This window comes from Sorex araneus, chromosome 4, assembly GCF_027595985.1.
Source record: "Sorex araneus isolate mSorAra2 chromosome 4, mSorAra2.pri, whole genome shotgun sequence".
In the NCBI taxonomy this organism is placed as follows: Eukaryota; Metazoa; Chordata; class Mammalia; order Eulipotyphla; family Soricidae; genus Sorex; species Sorex araneus.
The window spans coordinates 197,352,442-197,377,100 of NC_073305.1; the positions used below are offsets into that span (position 1 = coordinate 197,352,442).

Genomic DNA, 24,659 nt, shown 5'->3' on the forward strand with positions numbered 1-24,659 from the left:
CAGGAACGCCACCACTCCCGGGGCCACACCAGATATCAACACCTGCCCCTACACCAGGAAGTCAAATCCTGGACCTTCTCCATGGCACACCGAGGGACCTGGTTATCTGTCCCAGCCTCCAATAACCCCATACACACCGACTGCCTCCCTCTTCAGCTGCCCTGTCTGAGCCCCACTGGCCCTCTGCTCCAGTCTGAGAAACCTAACTGGCTAGACTGTCTCCTAGAGAGTGTCCATCCCCCAGATCCCGGCTTAGAACTCTGATTCTTTCCAGATGCCACTTCGAACAGTGTCCATGTGACATCCAAATGTCATCATCCACCTGCCCCTTCCATGAGGCATATGCTCCTTAGAGGCAAGAAATTGAGGCTTTTTAAACAAAAAATGGAACTCTGACTGACTATAAGGGAAAAACATGCAAAGAATAAGATGTTCGATAAAATAGGCCTTGCAGAATGTAGAAAGACAAGTGACCAACTGGGTAAAGACATCCACAGAAGCACACACAAAATATTAAGATCCAGAATAGACAGGAACTCCTAGAAATCAATTACAAAGAAGGGCCCTCAAAGCCAAGGAAACTCGCAGAGGACAGGAGCAGGGACTTCAGAGACTCTCCGATTAACAGATGTAAAAAATAGAGGCCAGGAGGACCAGGGACACAAAAGCAAGAGACCCCAGATCCCATTTTATTTTCTATGTGGGGAATGGGAATCAATACCGGCAGTGGTAAGTCGGGCAACGCAGGCCTGATGGTTCAAAGCTCAGCCCCAGCAAAGATCCCATTCACTCAGCAAAAATCAAGTGGGCCTGAGCAAGCGCTGGCGAGCATGAGGGACACCGGGCAGCCCCGGTCACGGCCGCTGCTGGGGGAAGCTGGAGCAGTCACGCTAAGAAACAGTCTGGCAACAGCTCTGCTAGCTGAAAAACATTTGCCCTAAGAAACAGTCAAAATACAATCCTTAAATTCAAGCCCCAGGAGCCTTCCCAATCCTGCGCCACAGGAAATGGGTCTGGAAACGTCCAGCTCCCACACTTAGAACAGCAAACACCTGACAATGACTTGTTATCCTTTACCAGGGTCAGATGTGCAAACTGGTTTCTTCACGCCATGAAATACGATTCAGTCACCAAAACAATCGAACTGGCTGGTAACATTATGGACAAATCTTAGCAATATAGCTCATGCCTTACTTTCCTTAGAAATGCACAGGCAGACTGGAGGGATAGTAGTAGCGAGAAGGCTGTTTGCCTCGCATGCAGCCAACCCAGATTTAATCCCATATGGCCCTCCAAGCCCGCCGGGGTGATCCCTGAGCTCAGAGCCAGGTGTAACCCATGAATATTGTTGGGCGACCCAAAAAAATGGAAGGAAGGAGGGGAGAGGGAGAGGGAGAGGGAGAGAGAGAGAGAGAGAGAGAGAGAGAGAGAGAGAGAGAGAGAGGGAGAGAGAGAGAGAGGGGGAGAGAGAGAGAGAGAGAGAGAGAGAGAGGGAGAGAGAGAGAGAGAGAGAGAGAGAGAGAGAGAGAGAGAGAGAGAAAGAAAGAAAGAAAGAAAAAGAAAGATGCACAGGCACAGTGAAACTGTGAAAATGAAAGCATGGGGACGAAGGTTACCTCAGGGTGAGGACAGGAAGAGAAGTTAGTGATTAGCTGTATTTTGTTTTGGGTGGCTGGGAAGTGGGAGGTCACCACAATCATTAGAAAGAACTTAGAAGGACCGGGAAGACAGCCAAAGGGCTAAGCACATACTTTGCACATGGTCCCCTGAGCACTGCCAGGAGCAAATCCCAAGCACAGAACCAACAATGACAGTTGTGACCCAAAATCAAAAATAACTTAGTAAAAAACCTGAAGTAGGGGCTGAATGATAGCATAGCGGGTAGGGAGTTTGCCTTGTATGAGGCTGACCCGGGTTTGATTCCCAGCATCCCATATGGTCCCCCAATGGGATAATTCCTGAGTGCATGAGCCAGAAGGAACCCCTGTGCATCGCTGGGTGTGATAAAAAAAAAATAATAATAATAATCCAAAGTAGGCTATGCCTAACCACTGCGAAGAGCCTGCATACAGTCTCTGCTCACCTGAGATAAATTTTAAAACCAACATACCCAGGAACTGCTTCCAGCCTCTTTATGATCCAAGAGCCCAGCACGAGAGCATCCCCTTACGGACACAGAGAATGATGCAGAGAGGTCTTGCCCGGCCCAGGCCCTGCTCTGGTGGGCCAGAGGGTGCCTTTTATACATCAGAAGCCAAACTCCCCTTCCCTCCCAAGTATCCTTCTTTCCAGACTCCCTGGCTCCATGAACCCCTGGCACGTAGGGAAAAGGCCATGCTCTTGGTCTTCTTCAACCTTCTCCCCACAGCCCGGCAGCTGCCAGCTGCCCTCCCCCTTCATCCCCATTGCCAGCATCTGGCCAGGAACTTTCTGCCTCCCAGCTCGACAGTCCTTGCTCCAGACTTCTCGTGCTCGGCTGTCCTCCCTCGGCCTCTTTATGCTCCCGCTCGCCCTCAGCACTGGCAGGTGCAAGATTTCTGAGCAGAGCTCTTATTTGGTTTTTATCCTTTTGGTTTTGTTTGGGAGCCACACCCAGCGATACTCAGGGCCTACTCCTGGCTCTGTACTCAGGGGTCACTCCTGGCAGGCTTAGGGGGCCCTATGGGGTACCGGGGATAAAACTGGTTGGTCATGTGCAAGGCAAGCACCTTGCCCACTGTCCTATCTCTCCGGCCTCTGAATGCAGTTCTGATCCCGCTCTCCCACATCCCAGGTTTCTGGGGCTGACTCTGAGGATCCCTCCAGTGACAGGTTATGCTGCTTTCCCCCTTCAGTCTGTCAAGTCACACCTCTCTGCCTCGCAAGAGTTCCCTGGTGACCTACCACCCCCCATCTCATCTCTGTGCCTCAGCTCTGCAGGAGCCACTCTCACTCCCTGCTTCTGCCCAGCCCCGGGCGCACCCCAGGACACCCAGCTATGGCCAGCCCAGAGTAAACTCCTCTTCTCAGGGCACAGCCTACCTGGCCTTCCTGTGCCCAGATTCCCAAAAGTCTGAACACCCACAGGGCAGACGCGCAAGTCTTAGGCACCCCACCCAGGCCCCAGGGTTCACAGTCACTCCGACTAATCCAGACTAAACCGGTCCACGCTCTTTAGCCCCACTGCGCACTGCAAAGGAGGCTCGGCAGGCTGGAGACGGCTTAACGGGCAGAACACAGGCTTTGCACGCAGGGGGCTAGACTCAATCCCTGGCACAAGGTCCCCTGACAATCGCTGGGAGTGACCCAAACCTACCCCAAAAATAGTCCTCTTGGGGAATTCTGCTCAAGCCCCTCTGCTCCCTAACAGCTTTGGCATGGCCCCCCAAGCCCTCCACCCCCTGCTGTCTGCCTACCTGGCCCGGCTCCTCCAGCCCTCCCAGCTCTCTCGTACTTTCATCACACCGAGCTCCTTACAGGGGCCCACACCAAACCCTGCCAAGGCTCTTCCCCTAACTTCCTGGGGTGGAGAGGGGTGTCCCCCCACTCCTCAACACATATCGCACTGACCAACACACTGTGTCACTCTCTGGTTGGCCTGTCTTTCCCTCCCAACAAGGGCCAGGGCTCTGTTGTACCAACCCCCAGCACCCAGCCCTTTGTAAAAGGCTCCAGCAGCAGCAACAAAAAGAAAGTCAAATGTCCCAGTTCAAGAGGGAGCTGAAGTCGTGACAGTTGTCCTTGAGGCCCCCAAGAACATGTTACCACGGGAAACGCACGCGAAGCCGATTTCACAGGAGAAGCCACGGGTGCATCTTTGAGAGTGTTGGCCATCGCCCACCAGCTCCTGGAACCCACCAGCTCCTGGAACCCCCCAGCCCCACCCTCACCACCCCCCTTGGCGCTCACCTGTGGGCTGGGGAGCTGGGGCCACAGTTCTTCAGGGGGACTGCCTCCCTCGGGTTCCCATCTCGATAAGGCACACAAACACCCCACGCCGGGCTAATCTGAAAGGCTTGCTGACTTGGCGACAAATTCCACGGCGCCTCTGCCAACCGGGAAGAAGCCCGTCAGGTTTCACATGGCAGCGGGAGAGAGTTCAGGGCTGGAAACCACCCGGCCCTCCTTTCCACGTTCGCACCTGCCCCGGCAGCACCCCAGCCACCGCCCTCGGCCCACTCCACCATCCACCGAACCCTTGACAGAAACGCCTAGAAGGACTTCGGAAGCCCGTGAGCCGCCCGGGCGTCCAGGGCAAACAAAGTAAGGCACTTGGGCAGGCGGAGGAGCCGGGGGACCCAGGAGAGGGTGAAGGGAAGGCAAAGGCGGGGCTCCGCATCGCCCCCAGAAGCCGGGAGGGGCTGGCGCCGCGCGCGGAAATATCTCGCGCTGCCCACTGCCCCCAGGGGTGTGTCCACTCCGGCGGGCTCTGGGGGAAGTGCAACCCCCGGGGTGGCGGCGGACAGGGACGGGCGAGCCCGGGAGCCACAGCGAAGGCAGGGTCGTTCCCAGCCTCGCCTGCGAAAGGGGGCCCCGCCATCAGGGACCCCCGAAAGAAGACGACGCCCCCTCCCCCGCCACGGCTGCCCCGCGGCGCGGAGAGAAGCGGGGTCCCGGGACAAACTCCGAAGGGCTGTGCCCCGGTTCCGGAAAGTGGCGCTCCGGGCCGCGGACCCCCGCGGGGGCGGCACTGTCACCCCACTCCTGGGAGTCCCCGGGACCGGGGGGGTGGGGGGACCCTCGTCCCGACAGACCCGGCCCCGACGCTCGGCGTCCTCCACCGCCCCACTCCCCCGCGTCCCCCACTGTCCCCCCAACTCCGCCTCCGGGACGTCTCCCCGGCCCTCAGCCCCTCAGCCCCTCAGCCCCTCAGCCCCCCAGCCCGGCGCCGCTCGCTCCGGCCCGGCCCTCCCCTCAGCCCATGTCCGCCCCTTTCCGGTCCCCGCTCGGCAGGGTCTCTCCCGCGCCCCGGGACCCCGGGTCCGGCGACGAGCAGACGGGCCTCACCGAGGCGGCGGAGGAAGAGGGCGCCGGCGGGGGTACGGCCGAGCTCGGCCTGCGTACGGCTCCGGCTCGGGCTCGGGCTCGCACTGAGGAGACAGCGGCAGCCAGAGTGAAACTCGGCGTCGCAGCTTCCGAGCGCCCGGGCGCGCATGCCCGGGGCGCTGGGCCTGCTGGGAAATGTAGTACTGGCGGGACTCGGGGGCGGGGCAGGGGCGGGGCAGGGGCGGGGCGGGGCGGCCGCCGCGCACCTGATTCGAGCAGTTCCTCCGCTTGGGCGTCCCCCCCCCCCCCCTTACGGATAGAATCCTTCCTTAAATTAACTGACTTTCAAACTAGTCGTCGCCGGTTCGTTCGTGGAGCACAGACGCTTGGCGGGGGACTAGGCGTCGAAAGGTGGATCAGACAGGTTTTCTCTCCTATCCAGGTGGGGCAGGCAGTCACTTAAACACATAATTACTATAAAGTGAGATAAACGTGATAAAGGTGTGGGAGCATAAAAGGCTGTACCAAAACTTGGTGGGAGCCAGGAAGACATCACAAAGGCAGAGGTGGCTGAGTTGAAACTGTGTGTGTATGTGTGTTGCCTGCCTTCAACGGGGCCAGAGCAAATAGTACAGCCCAAAAATGGGTCGGATGTTTACTTTGCACGTGGCCAATCGGAGTTGGATCCTTGGGACCCCATATGTCCCCCAGAATCTCTCCAGGAATGATCCCTGAGTGCAGAGCCAGAAGTAAGCCCTGAGCATCACTGGGTGTGACCCAGAAACAAACAAAAAAATGGGGGAGCAGAATCACCAATCTATTGTTAGATTTTGTTTTTAACTTCCCATAAAACCCAGGGCCTCACTCATACATCATCATGCCTCTGAGCCCCATCATCATGCCCCTGGAAGTTTTGTCTACTTACTTTTGGGTCTGGAGTGATAGCACAGCGAGTAGGGCGTTTGCCTTGCACGTGCCGACCTGGGTTTGATTCCTCTGTTCCTCTTGGAGAGTCTGGCAAGCTACCAAGAGTATCCCGCTCACTCAGCGGAGCCTGGCAAGCTACCATGGCATAGTCAATATGCCAAAAACAGTAACAAGAAGTCTCACAATGGAGATGTTACTGGTGCTCGCTCAAGCAAATCGATGAACAATGGGACAACAGTGCTTTTGGGTCACCCCCAGCAGTGCTTAGGGTTTACTTCTGGCTCTGTGCTTAGGGCTCATTCCTAGCCGTGCTGAAACCACAGTACTATGTCTTTTGGTACCCCCTTTCTTGGGTACCAATTCTGTAGTTTAAGGTGCATAGAGGGTTGAACATTGGAGTGCAAGGGCACCCTCAGAAAGTGCCTGGCACACTTCAAAATAATAAGATGCTCCCTGTGATCCAGGCAGGAGGTCCATGGAGGCGTGAGCACAGAAAATGGATTAGTGTGTGTTGAGATGGCCAGTAAGATCAAAAGAGATTTCAAATGCCAGAAAAATCTAGGCCAGTGCCTAGATGGGAGGAGAGGCAGGAGGGATGGATTAGGGCTCCTTGTGGGCCCTCTGGATATTGCAGTGGGGCCACAGCAGGAGATCTAGAGGCCAAACAGTAGATTAGGGGCCACAGGAAGGAAACAAAGACGGAAGGGAGCCACAGTCAGAAATGGGTTGAGAAACAGAGAGGTGGAGCCAATGGGAGGCTTGAAAAACAGGGTCTGCACTGCAGGTTGGAGATAATCTGGGGATGGGTGGGGCAGAGACCCGGAGGATGGAGGGAGTGGAGGAACTAGTCTAGAGGCTGAAGCTTTAATTCATGTAGAAAGTACCACGTCCTTGGCCAGGAGGGAGATCTTTGGGGATAACAGACTTCCTTTACTCAACTAAGGAAAGTTATTCTCCAAAAAATTTTTTTTCGCGTGTGCACACACACACACACACACACACACACACACACTCGAGCTTGTAGCTTCAGAGCTTTAAATCCTCTAATTTTAAGAATTCTTGGGGCTGGAGCGATAGCACAGTAGTAGGGTGTTTGCCTTGCACGCGGCCGACCCAGGTTCGATTCCCAGCATCCTATATGGTCTCCTAAGCACCGCCAGGAGTAATTCCTGACTGCAAAGCCAGGTGTGACAAAAAAAAAAAAAAAATTCTTACATATTTAGGGACTGGAAAGATAGGACAGAGAATAGGGCATTTGCCTTGCATATAGCTGGCCCAGATTCGATCCCCAGCATCCCATATGGTCCCCCAAGAACCTCCAAGAACCTTCCTGAATGTGCAGAGCCAGGAGTAAACCCTGAGTATTTCCCGGTTGACCAAAAAAAAAAAAAAGAAAAGAAAAGAAAGAATCCTTACATGTTTGGGGCTGGAGAGATTGTACAGCAGGTAAGGTAAGTCTTGCATGTGGCTGACCCAGGTTTTATCCCCAGCACCTATATGGTCCCGGAGCACTGCCAGAAGAGATTCCTGAGTGTAAGGCCTAAGCATTGCCAGGTGTGGCCCCCACCAAAAGAAAAAGAAAAAAGAAAGGAGAGAGAAAAAAACAAAAAAAGTTTTGTGAAGAGTCTATGAGTAGGGTATTGTCAGGAAGAAGAACTATGGACTGTGCCAGTTCAGCTTCACATTCTTCTCACAGCCTCTGTCCCACTGGGGCGGTCCTGCCTTCTCTGGGCCAGTTAGAATTATCAGAGCTCAATTCCTGTGTCCTCATACCGGGTCAACCTTCATGCTTTATTTGTTTTTTTTTTCCCCCTTGGTTTTGGTTTTTGGATCACAACAGCAGTGCTCAGGGCTCATTTCTGGCTCTGCATTCAGGAACAACTCTTGATGGGGCTTCAGTGAATCACAGGGGATGTTGGGGATTGAACCCAGCTGGCTGTGAGCAAGGCAAGCACCCTCCCCACTCTACTGTGGATCCAGCCCTATGTCTCTGGCCCTAAAGTAGCCAAAAAAGCATAAAAGCAGGCCAGAGTGATAGTACAGTGGGGAAGGCGCTGCCTGTCTTGTCCATAGCTGAGCGGGGTTCAACCTCTGCCATCCCACATGGTCCCCTCTGCCCCATCAGGAAGCATTCTTTTTTTTTTTCTTTTTTGGGTCACACCTGGCAATGCACAGGGCTTACTCCTGGCTCTGCACTCAGGAATTACTCCTGGCGGTACTCAGGGGACCAAATGGGATGCTGGGAATCGAACCTGGGTCAACTGCGTGCAAGGCAAACACCCTCCCCGCTGTATCACTCCAGCGCCCCAATTTTTATTTTTATTTTTGCAGGAGGCATTCTTGAGTGGAGAGCCAAGAGTAAGCCCTGAGCACCGCTGGGTGTGACCCAAAAACCAAAAATAAAAAGATCACATCTTGGTTTCATTACTTCCCAAGAACTCATTGCCAGCTCACCCTGCGCCCCACATCTGCTGCACGTGGCTGCACAGGTTCCAAGTCTGCCCAGGAGCTTGGACGACCGTTGCAGAGACAACTGGGGAGCTGGGGGCCGGGTAGAGGGGTTTATACCCCATGAGTGCAGAATGATGCCACTTATATAAGGTGGCCCTGGGCGTGTGTGCAGACACTGCAGGGGGCTGCCCTGTCTTTGTACTCATCTCTGTCATCCAAGTGTGGCAGCAGAAACAAGTTCTATTTTTATAACCTGAGAGATGGGCTCTTCTTATTTGGGGAAATAAACAAAGGATCCTGGTCATGAGCAAATTAGGGCAGAGGGTGAGCAGGGGTCTGGGCTTGGCCTGTTCAGGCTGGGGGAAGAAAGGAGGGAATGTGTGTGCAACCATGCCCCCTGGGATGCTGGGAAGGAGAGAAACAGGACTGGCCACTTGGGACTGAACTTGAAACGGCAGGACACAGGCAAGGACCTGGAACCACCCCAGCCCCTCTTGGTGAGGGCGGGGTAGGGTGGGGGTGGAGGGCTGCCTGGAGGAGTCTCAGGACCAGCTGGCCTCTAGCCGGCAGAAAGAATGAGGAAGTTTCAGGGGCTCCCTGGGAGGGTGGCCCTGACCGACCGACTGTTGTTTAGCATAAAAGTGACGGGTAGAGAGGACGGAAGTCAAAGGGGCACCTGCTTGTTTCGGAAAACTGTGGCCAGGCCTCTGGACACAGAAGGAGCCTCAGGGAAGCAGCCTGGACAAGACTGACATGGGGTGGGGTTGGGGGTAAGAGATTTGTAGATTTGTAACTCACTGTGAACCCACCTGTGCTTTACATTTAGAAAAATAGAAACAACACACACACACACACACACACACACACACACACACACACACGTCAGCCTGGCACCAAGGCACAGTGCCCAAGGGAGTAGGAGCTGAGAGACCCCAATTCTCTGCTTAATGGTATCTCCAAGATTGGGGTCACAAGCTTTCCGGTGCTCTCCCCAGCCACTGGGAGTCACTTCAGAGCCCCCCAGCCCCCCCAAATCTGGCTAGTAGCAAAATCACTTAAACTGTTTTGAAGTTTGTGTTTTTATTTTTTCCTTTTTGGGCCACACCTGGAAATGCTCAGGGGTTGCTCCGGGCTCTGCACTCACAAATCACTCCTGGCAGGGCTCCGGGGACCCTATTGGATGCTGGGGATCGAACCTGGGTGAGCCACAGGCAAGGCCAGCCCCCACTGTACCATCACTTCAGCCCTTTGTCTCTGGCCAGAGCGCCAGAGCGACAACCAGCAGGGAGAGTGCTGGCCTTGCACGCAGCTGACCTGGGTTCGGTCCTGCCAGGACTGATCCCTAATTACTCTAGCCACACTTTTTGGAAACTCTATAGCAGGGGGTTTGGGGCTGCTCCAGAAGCTTCTCGTCCCAGAAAAGGGTCACCTAGGAGCAGGAAACCAGTCATGGCAAAGTCGAGAACAGACTCACTGATGGGGCCCCGGAATGCCTGCCAGAGAGTCGCCACCTTTCTGAGGTCCTGCTTGGAGAGGCAGGGCTGGTATCCTGGCTAAAAGGCTTCTATCAGACATGTGAAAGGAACTGGCCACTTAGAAGCCACAGCTGCCTGGTTCATTATTTCTGGTGAGTAGCACCTGGCATCTCTCCAGGTGGCCTCCAGGACCCAGGTGTGACCGCCACAACCAGCAACAGTGTTCAGTGTCGCAGTCCTGTGGGGAGAGGGTGTCCCCGCCCAACATGCACCACCCTAGGCGGATCCCCGGCTCTTGGAATGTGCTTGGATCTGGCGTGTCCTTCTTCCTTCCTCTGTGGACAATCATGTAAGCGTTGGCCGCTCATCCGGGCCCTGACCTACAGGCCTTCTCCGCAGCCTGTCCCCACCCCACTCCCAGATGGCTTCTTGGGATCGGACCCCTGGCATCCTCGCTCAGGTCTGCGTTAGCAGCAGGCTTGAGGTGTGTAGGTGGACAAGGGTCTTCCTCACCTGAAGCCTGGGGGCCAGGGGCCTGAGAGATAATAGAGAGGGTGAGGTGCCTGCAAGACACTCAGCCATCCCAGATTCACTCCCTCGCACCACACAGAGCCCGCTAGGCATCACCGGGAGAGATCCCTGAGCACAGCTGGGAGTGACTCAAAAAAAGGGGGGGGGGGCTGGGGCTGGAGTGATAGCTCAGCGGGTAGGGCGTTTGCCTTGCACGCGGCCAACCCGGGTTCCATTCCCAGCATCCCATATGGTCCCCTGAGCTCAGCCAGGGGTAATTCCTGAGTGCAGAGCCAGGAGTGACCCCTGTGCATCGCCGGGTGTGACCCAAAAAGCAAAAAAAAAAAAAAAAAAAAAGGCGGGGGGGGGGGGGAAATAGGGCCAATCCCCCAGGGGAGACAGCCCTATCTTTCTGGTGCCTCTAACTTTCCCTAGCAGCTTTCACTAGCCCTCAGGGCTGCTTAGAAAGCCGTTGCTAGGGGGCAGGAGAGAGGGGCAGTGGGGAGGGCAGTTGCCTTGCATGCGGCCAGTGTGGGTTCGATCCCCAGCATCCCATATGGTCCCCTAAGCCTGCCAGGAGTAGTTCCTGAGTGCAGAACCAGGAATGAGCCCTGAGCATCACTGAGTGATGAAAAAGTTAAAGATAAACCTTCGGGGCCGGAGAGAGAGTGCAGGAGATAGTGCAGTGGGTAAGGGGCTTTCCTTGCCCTCAGCCAACCCAGACTTGGCTTCCGGTATCCCATAAGGTGTCAGGGTCCTGGCCAGTAGACCCCGGCAAACTGGAGTATGATCCCCCAGCCACCGGACTTACTCCCTATGGGAGAGGGAGTGGGAAGGGGAGAAGCCTCTGGCTATCAACTCTTGAGTAAACATTTTGCTGGGCCCTTTACAGATGTTAGCTAATGATTTATGTTCCCTGCCTCTCAAGGTCATCGGGTATGCTAGCTCAGACAAGTGGTGACTTTCAAGTTTCATCCCATTATCTCTTCAACCAGGGCGGCTTTCTGGGTGGAGTGCTGGCATAGGGCCTTAGGGCCCTGTTTGAAGAGAGCCTGCTCCTGTTTCTAAGGGAAGGGGATTTGGCCAGGGTCTCAGGCTGGTTGCTGAGACCCCAACAATAAGGCCCTCTGAGCACTGCTAGGCATAATTTCAAACCCCCCCCCCCCGCAAAAAAAAAAAAAAAACTAAGTAATGCTAAAAATAGCTGCTGAGTCTGAAAAAGACTGAAAAGACTGAAAGGAGCAAATGTTAACGGGTAATGGGTGTTCTCTCCATCTTCAAGTCTGATCCCCAGGGCTAGAGACTCTGATGCCGAAAGTCTGTGCCTTTTCTAGACTGAGACATGTCACATCTCAGTGCTGTAGGCCTGTGAAGGGAGAGCGCAGAGGTCAGAGAAAGTACCCAGGATCGCAGGTGGGCGGAGTTGTGCTTGGCCCTGCTGGGAAGGAAGGCTTCTTCCGTTTTTTTTTTTCTTTTGGCTTTTTTTTTTTTTTTTGCTTTTTTTTGGGTCACACCCGGCGAGGCACAGGGGTTAATCCTGGGTCTGCACTCAGGAATTACTCCTGGCGGTGCTCAGGGGACCATATGGGATGCTGGGATTCAAACCTGGGTCGGCTGCATGCAAGTCAAACACCCTACACCACTGTGCTATCACTCCAGCCCCCTCTTTTGGCTTTTTGGGTCATACCCCACAATGCTCAGGAATTACTCCTGGCAGTGCTCAGGGGACCATATAGGATGCTGGGAATCGAACCCAGTGGGCTGATGCAAGGCAAACATCCTACCAGCTGTGCTATTGCTCCAGCCCCAGGAATTACTCCTTGAGGTGCTCAGGGAACCATATGTGGGATGCCAGGGATCAAACCCAGGTCAGTTGCGCGCAAGGCAAACACCCTACCCACTGTACTATTGCTCTGGCCCAAAGGAAGGCACTTTTGCATCAGCACAGCTCTGATACCACCTTCATGAAACAGATTCGGGGGAGGGGGAAGAACATCAGCAGCACAACGCCGGCCTTGCATGAGCGAGGCCTCGGGTTTGATTCCTGGCAGACACATCATGGTCCCTCCAGCCTCATCACCGAGCAGGACCCAGCAAAGGTATGGGTTTGATCCCAAATAAAGGGCTGGAACAATAGTCCAGCGGGTAAGGTGTTGCCTTGCAGGCAGCCGAAATGAGTTCAATCCCTGGCATCCCACAGGGTCCTGTGAGCATCAGCAGCAGAGTGATTCCTGAGTGCAGAGCCAGGCATGACCCCTGAGCATCACCAAGTGTCACCCAAAACCAAAAATTTTAAGTAAAAAAGTAAAGGGGTGGGGAGATAGTACTGTAACTTGCACGCAGCCTACCTGACTCCCTCAACCCCGCTAGGAACACAGAGCCCAGAATAACCCCTGACCACTGCCAGGTGTGGTACCCCTCCCCTCTCTCTCTCTCTATATATATATATATATATAACATTCTCTAAATTGGTTTTCTTCATCTTACCAAACAAGGCCTGCTTAGACTTATTTGTGTAGTCATGGTTTTATTTTTTTCAGTGGTTTTTTATTTTTTTTGCCATTGAAATAAGAGAATTTTTAGTACTTATTTGAATGAGACTCTCCTGGGAATCGGAGGAAGGCGTACCTGCTGGTGCCCTGGTTTGCTACGCACGCCTTCACCTGTGGTTTAATTTGCCTCTCTCCTCCCCGGCTGCCGGGACAGAAACACAAAGGCAGTTTACTTTTGTCTCTGGCCCTCACTGGACACTGTGTAAAGATCACTCCTGGCAGTGCTCAGGGTCCATGTGCCGTGCTAGGACCTAACCGTTTTGGCAGCACAAAAGGCAAGTGCCTCGGCCCTTGTCCTGCCTGTCTCTGTCCTCACCAAGGCTAAGTGTTTGTGTTGCGGCCACACCCCAACTGTTGGCAGGGCTCAGGGGACCCAGTGGGCATCCATCTGAGGCCGGCTCCAAGATTCCTAGTAACTGTTCCCTCTCTCAGGCCCACTAAAGCAATATTTTTTATTTTATTTTTGGGTTACATCCTGGGCCTGAGCGATAGCACAGCGGTAGGGCATTCGCCTTTCACACAGCTGACCTGTGTTCGATTCCTCCACCCCTCTCAGAGAGCCCGGCAAGCTACCGAGATATCACGCCTGCACGGCAGAGCCTGGCAAGCTACCCGTGGTGTATTGGATATGCCAAAAACAGTAGCAATGAGTCTCACAATGAGAGACGTTACTGGAGCCCGCTCGAACAAATCGATGAGCAATAGGATGACAGTGACAGTGGTCACATCCGGCGGTGTGACCTACACTCAGGAATCACTGGAATCACTAAGGGGTGCCGGGGATCAAACCCGGGTGGGCCATGTGTAAGACAAGTGCCCTCCTCGCTGTACTAGTTGGCCCTAAGGCAACATTTTAAACCCACGCCCTGAGCAGTCACCCGGAGTCTCTGGATGCAGGAGTTGCCAACACCAGAACAGCAACTTTAACAGCTTCTCCACTGGGGCCCCCTGTGTGCTCCAAGATGAAAATTGCATCAATGAGGGGGCATGGTCTAGGACTAGGGGGTCACTCAGCTGGACGGGGGTGGGAGGCATAGGAAGGAAATATGGTCAGCAGAGAACACGATCCGTCCAAAATAGGTTGGGGACACTAGGCTGGAGGCCCCCCGGGCTGCCTGTCCTCTTGGCTCCCTCGTGGGAAAGGAAGGCATGGACCCTCCCGGAGGGCTTCCTGGAGGAGGCTGCCTTTCCTGCCCCAGCTGCACCAGCACCCAGATGCACTGCCTGCAGTGGCTGCTGGGGCTGCCCCCGGCTTCCACTTCCTCCCCACACAGGCATGGCCACTTCCTCTGTGCTGAGCGAGCAGAAGCTAGGGGAACAGTGAGTTCCCAGGATGTCGCAAGAGCCCAGGACTCTGGTGAGAGGGCAGCATTAGGGGCCGCAAAGGCCCCCAGCACCCGCCCCCCTCTGGGGGCCTGGAAACAGCCTGGGCTGAACCCCAAGGTGACCCGGAAACAGGGGTTGGGAGTCCAGGAGTGAGGCCCCCCACTGAGACGGGGTGCTGGGGCCCGGGTGGGCACCCTGCCCCCTCGCCACCTCACAACATCCCAGCGGTTACTCCAGGCGAGGGGCCCGGCCTGCTCCTGGGCAGGCCTGTGGTGGCACCCAGTTTAGCACTCCACTGAGCACCCCCTTTCTGGACAGAGACCCCCTTTCCTCCAGGGCATGGGCTCTCCCCATTCTCTTCTCCACATCCACCTCCATATTTTGGACTTGCTAGTTTTGTGAGCTAGCTTTGAGATCACCACCACCAGGAAGCCCATCCCTCCTGCTCTAGGCTACCACCACCAGGAAGCCCACCCCTCCTACCTATAGACTTCACTCCAGTCACCCATGTGGGTACTTGGAGACTGAGGTCTGAAACCCTCCCAACTCCCAGTGGCCTCTCCCAGGGGTCTCCAGTGATGCTGATGCTCAAGTCACCCTTGGCAGGGCCAAGAGCTGGGTCCGGGATTCCCAGTCTTCACACCCAGAACTGAACCCGGCTCTGCAGGCATTTGGATGTCCAGCCTTGCCCTGCTCACTCTGGGCCAGGGCTGTCCAGGCCCCAGAGGAGCCCTTCCACACTTGGTCGAGCCACACTGCCCGGTCAGTTACGGGCTAGCAGGGGCTCCAGTGATGGCAGGGGGGAAGGGCAGAGGGATGAGGAAGAAAGGGCAGGAGCCATAGAAGAGTGGGGAGGGGGCTTTGCCTTGCATTTGGCCCACCCAGTTCAATCCCAGACACCACAGATGGTTCCCTGAGCCCACCAGGAGGGAGCTCTGAGCACCCCTAGTTATGGCCCCCCCAAAGAAACGGGGTAAGGAGAGGGAGGAAAAAAAAGGAGAGAAGGGAGGGAGAGGAGAGGGAAGAGGGGATGGAGGGAGATAGAGAAAAGGGGAGAGGGGGCGGGAGCAGCTCAGGCCCAGTTCACCCCCCCACTTAGGGGCGAAGCAGGACACCTTCTTGGGTACCCCCGGGCCCAGTTCCTTTGGGGACACTCACGGCTTCCATGGGCAGAGGGGACTGAGGGTGAGGGGGCCCAGGGACACAGCCTGCAGGGCACCTCCAGGGGAGCCCTCGGCACAGCCCACCCCCTGCCCCCCCGCGCTCCACCGGCTTCTTCCCAAGACCAAATCCTGGGCCGCCCGCCCCCGAAACACGCCTCCAGGACAAGGCCGGAAATTCTTTCCCAAGCTGCAGCCCCTGCACCATCTGGAAGTGCGGCAGTGGCCTGGGAAGGGGCTGGCCGTCCCCCCGGGAGCCTGGGCCACACTGACACTCGGGCGCCTCCTGCCTTTCTACCCGACTCCCGAGGACACCCCTCGCCCCTGCCCAGTCACCGCAGCCTACTCAGAGGTCACATTCTCTTTTATTAGGCAGCAGAGACAGGACGCGTCACAGCGGGCAGCTCGGGCCGGGCCCTTCTAGCGAGGCTCAGTACAACAACAGCCAGACTGACAGAGGCCACGGCGGCCAGGCCCAGGGCCAGCGCCAGGGGGCCCTGCAGGGTCAGGTCCTCCACAGCACGGTCCCCAGCCTTGCCTAGGAAGATGAGCGGTCCCACGGTGACATCAGCCTCTTCGGTCACTGGAAGACATGTGGGTCCCTGGGTCCCGAGCTAGAGTGCATCCACTTCCCCTGCCTGACCCCCACCGGGCAGTACAACCCCAGGATTGGGAGAAATAATTCCTCCTTAGCCTCAAGATTTGTTTAGGGGCCACACCCAGCGGTACACAAGGCTTACTCCTGGCTCTGTGCTCAGGATCACTCCTGATGGGGGTCAGGGGACCCTACGGGGTGTTGGGGATCAAACCTGAGTTGGCCATATGCAAGGCCAGTGCCTTCCCCTCAGTGCTGCCCGGCCCAGCCTCAGATTTCTAAGGGGGGCCAGCACGTGGCTCAGCAGTAGGGCGTTCGCCCTGCATGTCGGGGGGCCTGAGTCTCACCCCTTGCCCCACACCCCAACAACCTGGGTGAACAGAGGACACAAAGAACTGGACACAAGCTCTGCCCATAGGAACCCCAATCTGATCCCGAGTGTGGCCCCCTGACCCCCATCCAGCAGCATCCCCCAAAGGCCTTTCCCCTAGGGGCAGGAGGGGGGACAGGCAGCCCCCATGGGGTGCAGGGACCGCAGCTTGCTCAGACTCACCGTGCCTTCGGGCGCGAGGATTATGCATCTCTTGCTGCCACATCGAGTGGGACACATTCACGGGGGGCCACTGGGATACATTCTTGGGGGTCTCCGGGGTCCCACAGTCCCCCTCAGAGCAGCAGTCACAGATGTCCTCGGGGCCTTCTACTGGGGACCATCTGCAGGGAAGGGCCAGGGTTGGAGCTGTGGAAGCACCTTTCGCCCTCCCCGGGTCCCTCTGTCCATCTGTCCATCTCACCTGCCAGAGGCCTTATGGAAGGAACAGGCCTTGTGCTGTCCATCGGGACCCTGGTCCACGGGGGCGACCTTCAGGTGGCAGGTGATGTATACCTGGAGGTCGAGGGGGCAGTGAAGGTGGGGTCTGGGCTGGGGGCACGGCTGTTCCAGCACCTTCCACCGAGACTGGAGAGGGGACAAGGAGCCCCATTTTGGAGGGCTGTTTGGTTTTGGGGCCGCACTTGGTGACGCTCCAGGATCACTCCAGGAACCAGAGGCAAGCCTGGTGTGGCCAAGAACAACCCTGCCACCCCCCCAAAAAAACCCCAAAAGCAAAACCCTGTGCTCACACCTGACTCAGTGCCAACATGGGACCTGTCCTCCGAGCACGAGTCCCTGTCAGAGACCAGGACCCCCTCCAGGTCTTGGCAAGGTGCTGGATGGAGCCAGGTGATGCTCCCGCTGCTCCCCTGCCTCTCGGACCCGCTGGCAGCACCTGGTCCTGTAGGACCCACCACCCGCATCCAGAACTGCCGGGGAGCCCTGGGTCACCCTATCCCCCCAGTCTGCTCACTGCCACAGGCCGATGATCCTGGTTGCTAAGAGTCACCCGGGTGTGTTAAGTGGCTTTGGAAGCCTTTTCCCGCATATTAGCAGATGGGTGAGCAGATAGTAAGACGGTGACATGTGCACCGTGAGACCCAGATGGCAGGACCAGGGGTGTTTTGCTGTCAAAGGCTGTTCACTCAGATTCTCCGAGATGCTGGAAACGGTTTCCCCAGGAGAGCAGCCCCGCCCCCCAGGTTGGAGACTGAGGAGGAGCAGGACCAGGACTGTGACCTTTCCCCGGAGGGGGCCCTGCTCCCCAGCCTCCCTCCTAATCTCACCCCCACTCCAGTCTCTAGGGGCTTGCTTCAAAGCCACCTGACAATTGTTTGCCTTTTGGGTCACACCCAGCAATGCTCCTGGGTTACTCCCGGCTCTGCACTCAGGAAGGACTCCTGGCGGTGATCGTGGACCCTATGAGATGCCGGGGATTGAACCCAGCACCACCCGGTCCCCCGTGCCCTGCAGGGACAGGTCCAAGAGAGCCTGCAGGACAGAACTATGCCTAATGGCGGTAAACCGTGCCTCAGCTGTTCTGGGCCTGATAATTCTGGCAAGGTCAAGGCCATCGGTGCCACCAACCCCTGGATCCCAAACTCCCCATGTGCCCTGATGCCTGCACCCCTCTGCACCCCTCCTCTGGGCTTTCTACTCGTCTTAGGATTTTTCTCCTTGATTCCTCCAGACCCTCGGTTTTCTTGGACTGGATTGGAGATCCCTGGGATGACGGGGCGGGGGGGGGGGGGCAAAGAGTCAATGAAGGCTCAGAGCAGACGGTCTGGCTGACCTCAGACCACTCCTCCCGGGATACGAAGCCAAGCTCTTACCGTGTTCCTGGAGTCATTAGCAAAGTAGAACACGTCCACAGAGAAACGGAGCACCTCCGGTGCGGGTCTGGGGGCGTGGAAGGCCGAAGAAGCGTCTGAGAGACCGTCCACGAGACAGCTGGGAAGGGAGAGAACAGTTCCAGGCCTGGGGCTTGGCGAAGGGCAGGGGGCTCCCCCGGGAAGGCGGCCCAGCTCTGCTCTCACCCGTGTAAGTCCACGATGGTGTGGGACGGGGAGGCATGCTGGTCAGCCGTGGGCGTGGCCACGCAGGAGTCCACAAATAGCCGCAGTGGCACGTGGCTGCCAGCATGGACGCGGGCCTCGAGGTGGGCTCTGTCCCCCAGCTGGAAGGTGGGCGTCTGCTTCTCACCGCTCCAGTCGTCTGCAAGGCGTGGGCTGGAGTGAGATGCTGGCGCCCGCCTGCCCCTGGGCCCCTCCTGGCCTCCCAGAGCCACGTTGCCCACCTTCCATCAGATGCAGTGAGAAGACCAGCTTCTCCGAGGAGGACACTGTGGTCTGGAAGGGCACCCACGTGGGCAGGATGGCCCGGCTGCTCACGTTGCCATGCCTGGGGGCGGAGAACCAGTTTCCACACCCGGCCATGGCTGCCCCGCTGGCCGCTCGGATAGCCCCTGGCCTGTCCTTTGCCCCGCAACAAGACTTAGTGATGGGGTCCCCGCCCCCCGCCGTCACAAAAACTTCACCTGAGGTGCAAACCCTGATCTGCTCCTTAGCCAGGGATCCTGGAGGCTCAGGTGTGAGCTGAAGGCTCGGCCCTCGTGAGGGGCATGCACTAGAGGCCCCCCAGGTATCAGGGTAGCCCATGCCCGGCGTCTAAGGCCGCAGCTGGTACTGGGATTAACATTTCTGGGGGGCCTCTATGCGTTCCGGACCCCCCCACTGAGAACAGGCCACTGGGGCTCAGTCAGCCAGTCATTAGGTCTCCGGAGTCTGGAGCAGGTTCCCGGGCTCACGGAACCACAGGCAGGAGGGATGTGGCACAGGCGGGGCACCCTGCTGGGACCATCCCTTCACCACCCCCGAACTAGGCCAACTCCCTGCGCTTCTCTTAGAGGCCTCCAGAGGGCGCCCTGTACCGCTCAGGCCTGGCTCCCTGCCTCCTGCGTTCTCCCATCTCTGCTGGTGGGTACCAGCCAGGGCACCTTGTCCATTTACCTGCGCCTTAGGGGGTTCCTGCTGGAGAGGGCACCTCTGCCCCCCCCCACGTGCAGAGTAAGCGCTCATGAGATGTGGGTGTGGCCTGTCATTCTTAGCACCACTCTTGCAGCTGCTGGCAGGAGGCCCTGAGCTCACACCGTAGCACACCCCGGCCCCCAGCTCACCTGGCAGCGACCTCCCAGCCCCCCAGCACACCCGGCCCATGCTGAGGGTGGGAAGCACGGACCTGGGGTAGCGGCACTCCAGTGGGATCCGTGCAGGGCTGGTCCTGAGGATGGACAGGTTGCCCGAAGGCCGAGGGATGTGGAGCAGGAAGGTTCTGTACACCAGGGCGTCGGGAGTCACCTGCCAGAAGGGACCGTCAGAGCCCCAGCCTCACCTGCCCTGCCAGCCCGACCCCCGGCAGGGTGCAGGGATGAGGAGAGCAGAGTACAGGGGCTGGCAGCTCACTGTACCCCAACCCTCAGTTCCTGGTGGCAGCCCCCCAGGGCCCGCACACAGCTGCCCACCCTGCCTTCACCCCTCCCGGGGGAGCCTTGGGGCTGGAAAGCTCTGGAAACTCATGGCCACTCAGGGCAGTTAGTTCTTTACTGGAGCCGGATGTGCTCCAGGTGGGGCCGTGGTGGGGGCTATGTCCATCCCTACCCAACCTCTCAGCCGAGCGGGAACATCAGCCAAGTGGCTCCTGCCGTGCTCCCTGGGAAAATAAGAGCCCAGCCCCAGGGGACCAGGATCTCCTGCCGGCACCCAGCCCAGCTGCTAGGATACCAAGTTTGGGGTCAGGAGGCAGCTAGGTGCAAGGTCGTGGGGGGGGGCACCCTGGGGGAGACAGGCTCTGCGGAAGTAGCCTAGGGGGTCAAGGGCCAACTAGGGATTCCTGCTGGGCCCAGCTCGGCTGGAAGGTGCCTCCCCCACTGTCCCCTGCAGGAGGGGCTGAGGACCCAAGCCCAGCACTACGTAAACCCCCTCCCACTTGGGCCCCAGTTTGGTCTTCTGGCTCGTCACCTGGAGGTGAGCTCACGCCCGTACCCCCACTTTCAGCTCAAGGCTTCCCATCACTAAATGAGGGGTCCCCAAATCCAAGGTGTTTTTCTCTGGCGATTCCTTGGAGCCTCCTGACAGAGATGCCAGAGCTCACGCCAGAGCTGTTCTCCACGCACAGTGGCCCCCCAAACTCCCTGGGGCTTGTGGGCCCTCCAAGCAGGGGCATGGCCCCCAGAGTGCTGTACCCGGCCCCCCAACCCACCCACCTCATGGAAACAAAGGTCACGACCTCAAGGTTGGAGCTCCTTCACCCCCAGGTCCCCAAGGCCCCCCGAAGCCTGGCTTGGGGGGCCCCAGCCTCACCTGCAGCTTGTTCCCGCACTCATGGAGCCCGACCTCAAACCTGATCTCCTCCTCCAGGGCCAGCGCCGGCCGGCAGAGCCCCGGGCCCAGAGTGAGGTCCTGGGGTCTGATGAGTTTCCCGGTGCCGAAGAGGTCCCGGCTGACGGTGATGGCCAGCTGGGCCTCCTGGCAGCTCACCTCCACGGGGTGAGCCCCCAGCAAGGCACGGCCTGCTGGGCCCCCCCAGACCATCCCCGAACCTCCCCAGAGCAGAAAGGGTACGAAGAATCCAAAGCTCAGTCCCATGGTGGCACCCGAGGAGTCCCTCCCAGCAGCTCCCGGGCTGCCCCGACCCGGGCTTCTTATAGCCCCAGCCAGCCCCCGGCTCCCACCTGTCTCCCTGCCTCGGCCAATCCCAGCGGCAGCGGGGGGAGGGGAGAGGAGGGGGGGCTGGGGCAGCGAAGGTGGTCTGCAAACCAGCGGAGGCTGCAGCCTCAGCCTCAGCTGGAGGTTATTGGGGCCACAGCCTCTCCCCAAGTGATCTGCATTGGAACGAAGGCGGCAGAAGTGGTCGCGCCTGGGCCGAGGGAGGAGCACCCGCCCCCATGTGGTCCCACTTTGCTGGCCTGACCTGCAGAGGTCAGTGCAGGAGCAGAGAGCTACCCTGGTGGCACAAGGAAGCGGGGACCCAGTGGGAAGGACTGAGGGGGCCCGATTTGATGGGGAGCAGAAATGGCTCCAGCTCTGTGGAGGCAGCTTGGAGCCAAGGGCCTTGGGTGGGTTTGGGGGGACGCTTTGCTGCTGGAGCGTCCGGCGGGGCGCTGGCGGTTTAGAGGACGGAGAGGGAGATCACAGCGGGGAGAAGACGCGCTGGGGCTGTGGCATGGCTATGTGGCGGGGACCTGGGAGGTGCCAAGACTGGCACAATGCAGGCAGCTCTGGCTGCAGGTGGCGGCCCCAGAGACAGCAGGACGTGATGGACGCGCGGCCGGCTCTGCCAGGCCTGGGAAAAGCAGCCGCCGCGGTGTCAACGCATCTCCTTGCTGGGGCAGGAGTCAGCGCCTGTTCACCTGAACGGGGCTGGAGCGATAGCACAGTAGGGCATTTGCTTTGCACGTGGCCAACCGGGGTTCGATTCCCGGCACCCCATATGGTCCCCAAGCACAGCCAGGAGTAACCCTTGTGCATCCCTGGGTGTGACCCAAAAAGCGGAAAAAAAAGAAAAAAGGGGCGGGGGGGGGGAGCCTGAGCAATAGGACAGCAGGCTGGGCACTTGCCTCACATGAGGCCAAGCTGGGTTTAATTCCCTAGCACCCCCATATGGTCCCCTGAACGCAGCCAGGGGTAAGCCCTGAGCATCATCCAGTGTGTGGTCTCCCACCCACCCCCAAAAGAGTCTACTTTTAATTGGACCATAGGTACAGGGCAGTTAGAATAGAGAAGGGGCCCATATGACAATATTAGTTGGAACCAATCACTCTGGACAAGAACTGAGTGTTGAAAGCAGGTAAAGGGATATACATGATAGCCTAGTATCTGTATTGCAAAGCATAATGGCCAAAAGGAGAGAGAGAGAGAGAGAGAGAGAGAGAGAGAGAGAGAGAGAGAGAGAGAGAGAGAGAGAGAGAGAGAGAGAGAGAAAGTACCTGCCATAGTGCCTTTGAGGTGGAGGCAGGGAGGGAAACTGAGGATTTGGTGGTGGGAAATGTACAGTGGTGAAGGGACAGGTGTTGGAACATGAAATGACTGAAATCCAATCACAAACAGCTTTGTCAACAGTACCTCACTGTGATTCAGTTTTAAAAAATAATACATTTTAGGGCCGGAGCGATAGCACAGCGGGTAGGGCGTTTTCCTTGCATGCGGCCGACCCGGGTTCAAATCCCAGCATCCCATATGGTCCCCTGAGCACCGCCAAGAGTAATTCCTGAGTGCAGAGCTAGGAGTAACCCCTGTGCATCACCAGGTGGGACCCAAAAACCAAAAGAAATAAAAATAAAAAAATAAAAGAAATTCGTCCATCCGTGGTGAGGAGGGTGCGGCTCGGTGGTCAAGTTTATGTCCCCCATGTGTGAGGTCCTGGGTTTGAACCCTGATACTGCTACCCACCCCCCCAAAAAAAAAACTGGGTCACACATTCAAGAGGCTTCAATACTTTCTTGGTGCTCTCTTGGTCTTGTTTTGACTATTGTGGAAAATAAAGGCCCCGGAGGATGACCCCATGACTTCCGCGGAGCGTGAATGATGGATGGGGTGGGTGGAGGAAGACAGCAGAAAAACAGGTCAAAATTCAGAGGTCAGGGGTGCCTCCCCTACAGATTCCTTGCCCACCAGGCCAGAGGCAGGCAGGCAGCTGTGGCCCCTCTATTCTGGGGGCCTGCCTGATGCCAAATGCAACCCGCCTGGCGAGATTCTCTCTGAGCCCATGGGCCACAGCTGTGTTCGTGGGGGTTGCCAGGAGGGAGGGGAGGTGGGCTAAAGGCCCCCTGAAGGCTGCCCCTGATCTCTAGTATCCCTCCTCTGTCCTGTAGCCCTTGGGGGGGGTGGGAAATGGGGTGACCATGTGCTAGTGAGAGAGACAGGTGAGGACGAAGGTGTCTGTGCACTTGGGGACATGGGAAGCCTGTGTCCCTCTTTTTGGCAAAGAGGCCTCCAGACACCCACTTGGGCCTGGGGTCTGTCAGACCAGCCGCCCAGCCCAGAGATGCCAGGTTATTTACATGTCCTGGGCACCCTGCCCCTGGTGGCTGCAGTGCACCCAGGCGTGGCACCAGCTGCGAGCTCCCGCTCCTTACCCCCCATTACAATTCTTTTTTGTAGCACAGCACAAAAAGCACAGATACTGCTTTTTTGTTCATTTGTTTTTATTTTGAGGGCAACGTCCGGCGGTCCTCAGGGCTTACTCCTGGCTCCGTGCTCAGGGGATCAGTCCTGGAGAGCTTGAGGGACTACATGGGGTACAGGGATGGAACCTGGGTGGGCCACGTGCGTGGCAAACAGCTTCCCAGGGCTCAGCAGAGGATTAACTGATCCCAGAACTAGGGTCAGTCAAGTCCAGGGTGAATGTGCAAAATCTTGCCCAAAGAAGCCAGAGTATAGGGCTTATGGCATCTGTCTTGCATGTGGTGGACCCTCATTCTAGCTCCACACTATGTGATGGCCCAAGCCTTGCGGGGTGCTGCCCTTTGGGAACCCCGCAAGCACAGCAGGGCCATCCCGACTGATGCTAACCCCAGCATCATGCCTGAGCAGTACTGCATCCGCCGGCCCTTGCATGAACCCGCCGGGGTGCAGCACCTGTGGGGGCCTCAGGGGTCCTGAGCACTGTTCAAAGACCCTCTCCGCTCCCCTGCCCCCCAAAAAGCCCTCAAACAAGACCAAGAACATGTGGGAAAAATTGAGGAGCTGATTTGAACAGGTGTCTGATGATCAAATCGGGGACTCCCTGGCAGGGCTTAGGGGACCTATAGGATGGCAAAGATTGAACTGAGGTCAGCCTTGTGCAAGGAAAACGCGCTCTTTCACACCGGCCCCAGAACGGAATGCTTTAACAAGCTTCAAATGAGGCCGGAGCGACAGTACAGCAAGCAGGGTGCTTGCCTTGCCAGCAGTCAACTCAGGTTTGTTCCCAAACACTGAATATGGGCCCTGCCAGGTGTGATCCCTAAGCACAGAGCCAGGAGTAAGCCCTGAGCACTACCAGGTGTGGCCAAATACCAAAATTATTTAATTTATTAGTATCACTGTCACTGTCATCCTGTTGTTCATCGATTTGCTTGAGCGGGCACCAGTGATGTCTCCATTGTGAGATTTGTTGTTACTGTTTTTGGCATATCAAATAGGCCACAGGTAGCTTGCCAGGCTCTGCTGTGCGGGAAAGATATTCTCGGTAGCTTGCCGGGCTCTCTGAGAGGGACGGAGGACTTGAACCCATGTCGGCTGCGCGTAAGGCAAACGCCCTACCCGCTGTGCTATCGTTCCAGCCCAG

General features: G+C 57.3%; 2 protein-coding genes across 5 annotated transcripts in view; both read right to left on the minus strand.

The window, feature by feature from the left end:
• DTX2 (deltex E3 ubiquitin ligase 2) overlaps positions 1-5,126 on the minus strand; it is a 31,040-nt gene extending 25,914 nt beyond the window's left edge. For all 4 annotated transcript variants that reach the window (XM_055136550.1, XM_055136547.1, XM_055136549.1 and 1 more), the window contains exons 1-2: positions 4,987-5,126; positions 3,889-4,027 (exon numbers count right to left, since the gene is read on the minus strand). The gene's annotated coding sequence lies outside the window, so the exon portion shown is untranslated. The remainder of the gene's footprint in view (positions 1-3,888; positions 4,028-4,986) is intronic.
• Positions 5,127-15,712: 10,586 nt separating this feature from the next.
• ZP3 (zona pellucida glycoprotein 3) lies at positions 15,713-20,977 on the minus strand. The gene is made up of 8 exons (XM_004620887.3): positions 20,693-20,977; positions 19,572-19,690; positions 18,631-18,734; positions 18,371-18,548; positions 18,167-18,284; positions 16,756-16,847; positions 16,515-16,675; positions 15,713-15,949 (listed from the first exon to the last, which is right to left on the minus strand). Exons 1-8 carry the CDS (start codon positions 20,975-20,977, stop codon positions 15,735-15,737), a joined length of 1,272 nt encoding a protein of 423 aa, XP_004620944.3. The 3' UTR covers positions 15,713-15,734.
• Positions 20,978-24,659: the final 3,682 nt, after the last annotated feature.

Excerpts from the sequence above, each read along its gene's own strand:
- ZP3 (XM_004620887.3), bottom strand. The coding sequence starts at position 20,977 with ATGGGACTGAGCTTTGGATTCTTCGTACCCTTTCTGCTCTGGGGAGGT. Across the intron at positions 18,285-18,370 it reads ACCATCGTGGACTTACACGG|CTGTCTCGTGGACGGTCTCT; the intron begins GTGAGAGCAGAG and ends CTCCCTTCCCAG. Across the intron at positions 16,848-18,166 it reads CTAATGACTCCAGGAACACG|GTATACATCACCTGCCACCT; the intron begins GTAAGAGCTTGG and ends CTCGACCTCCAG.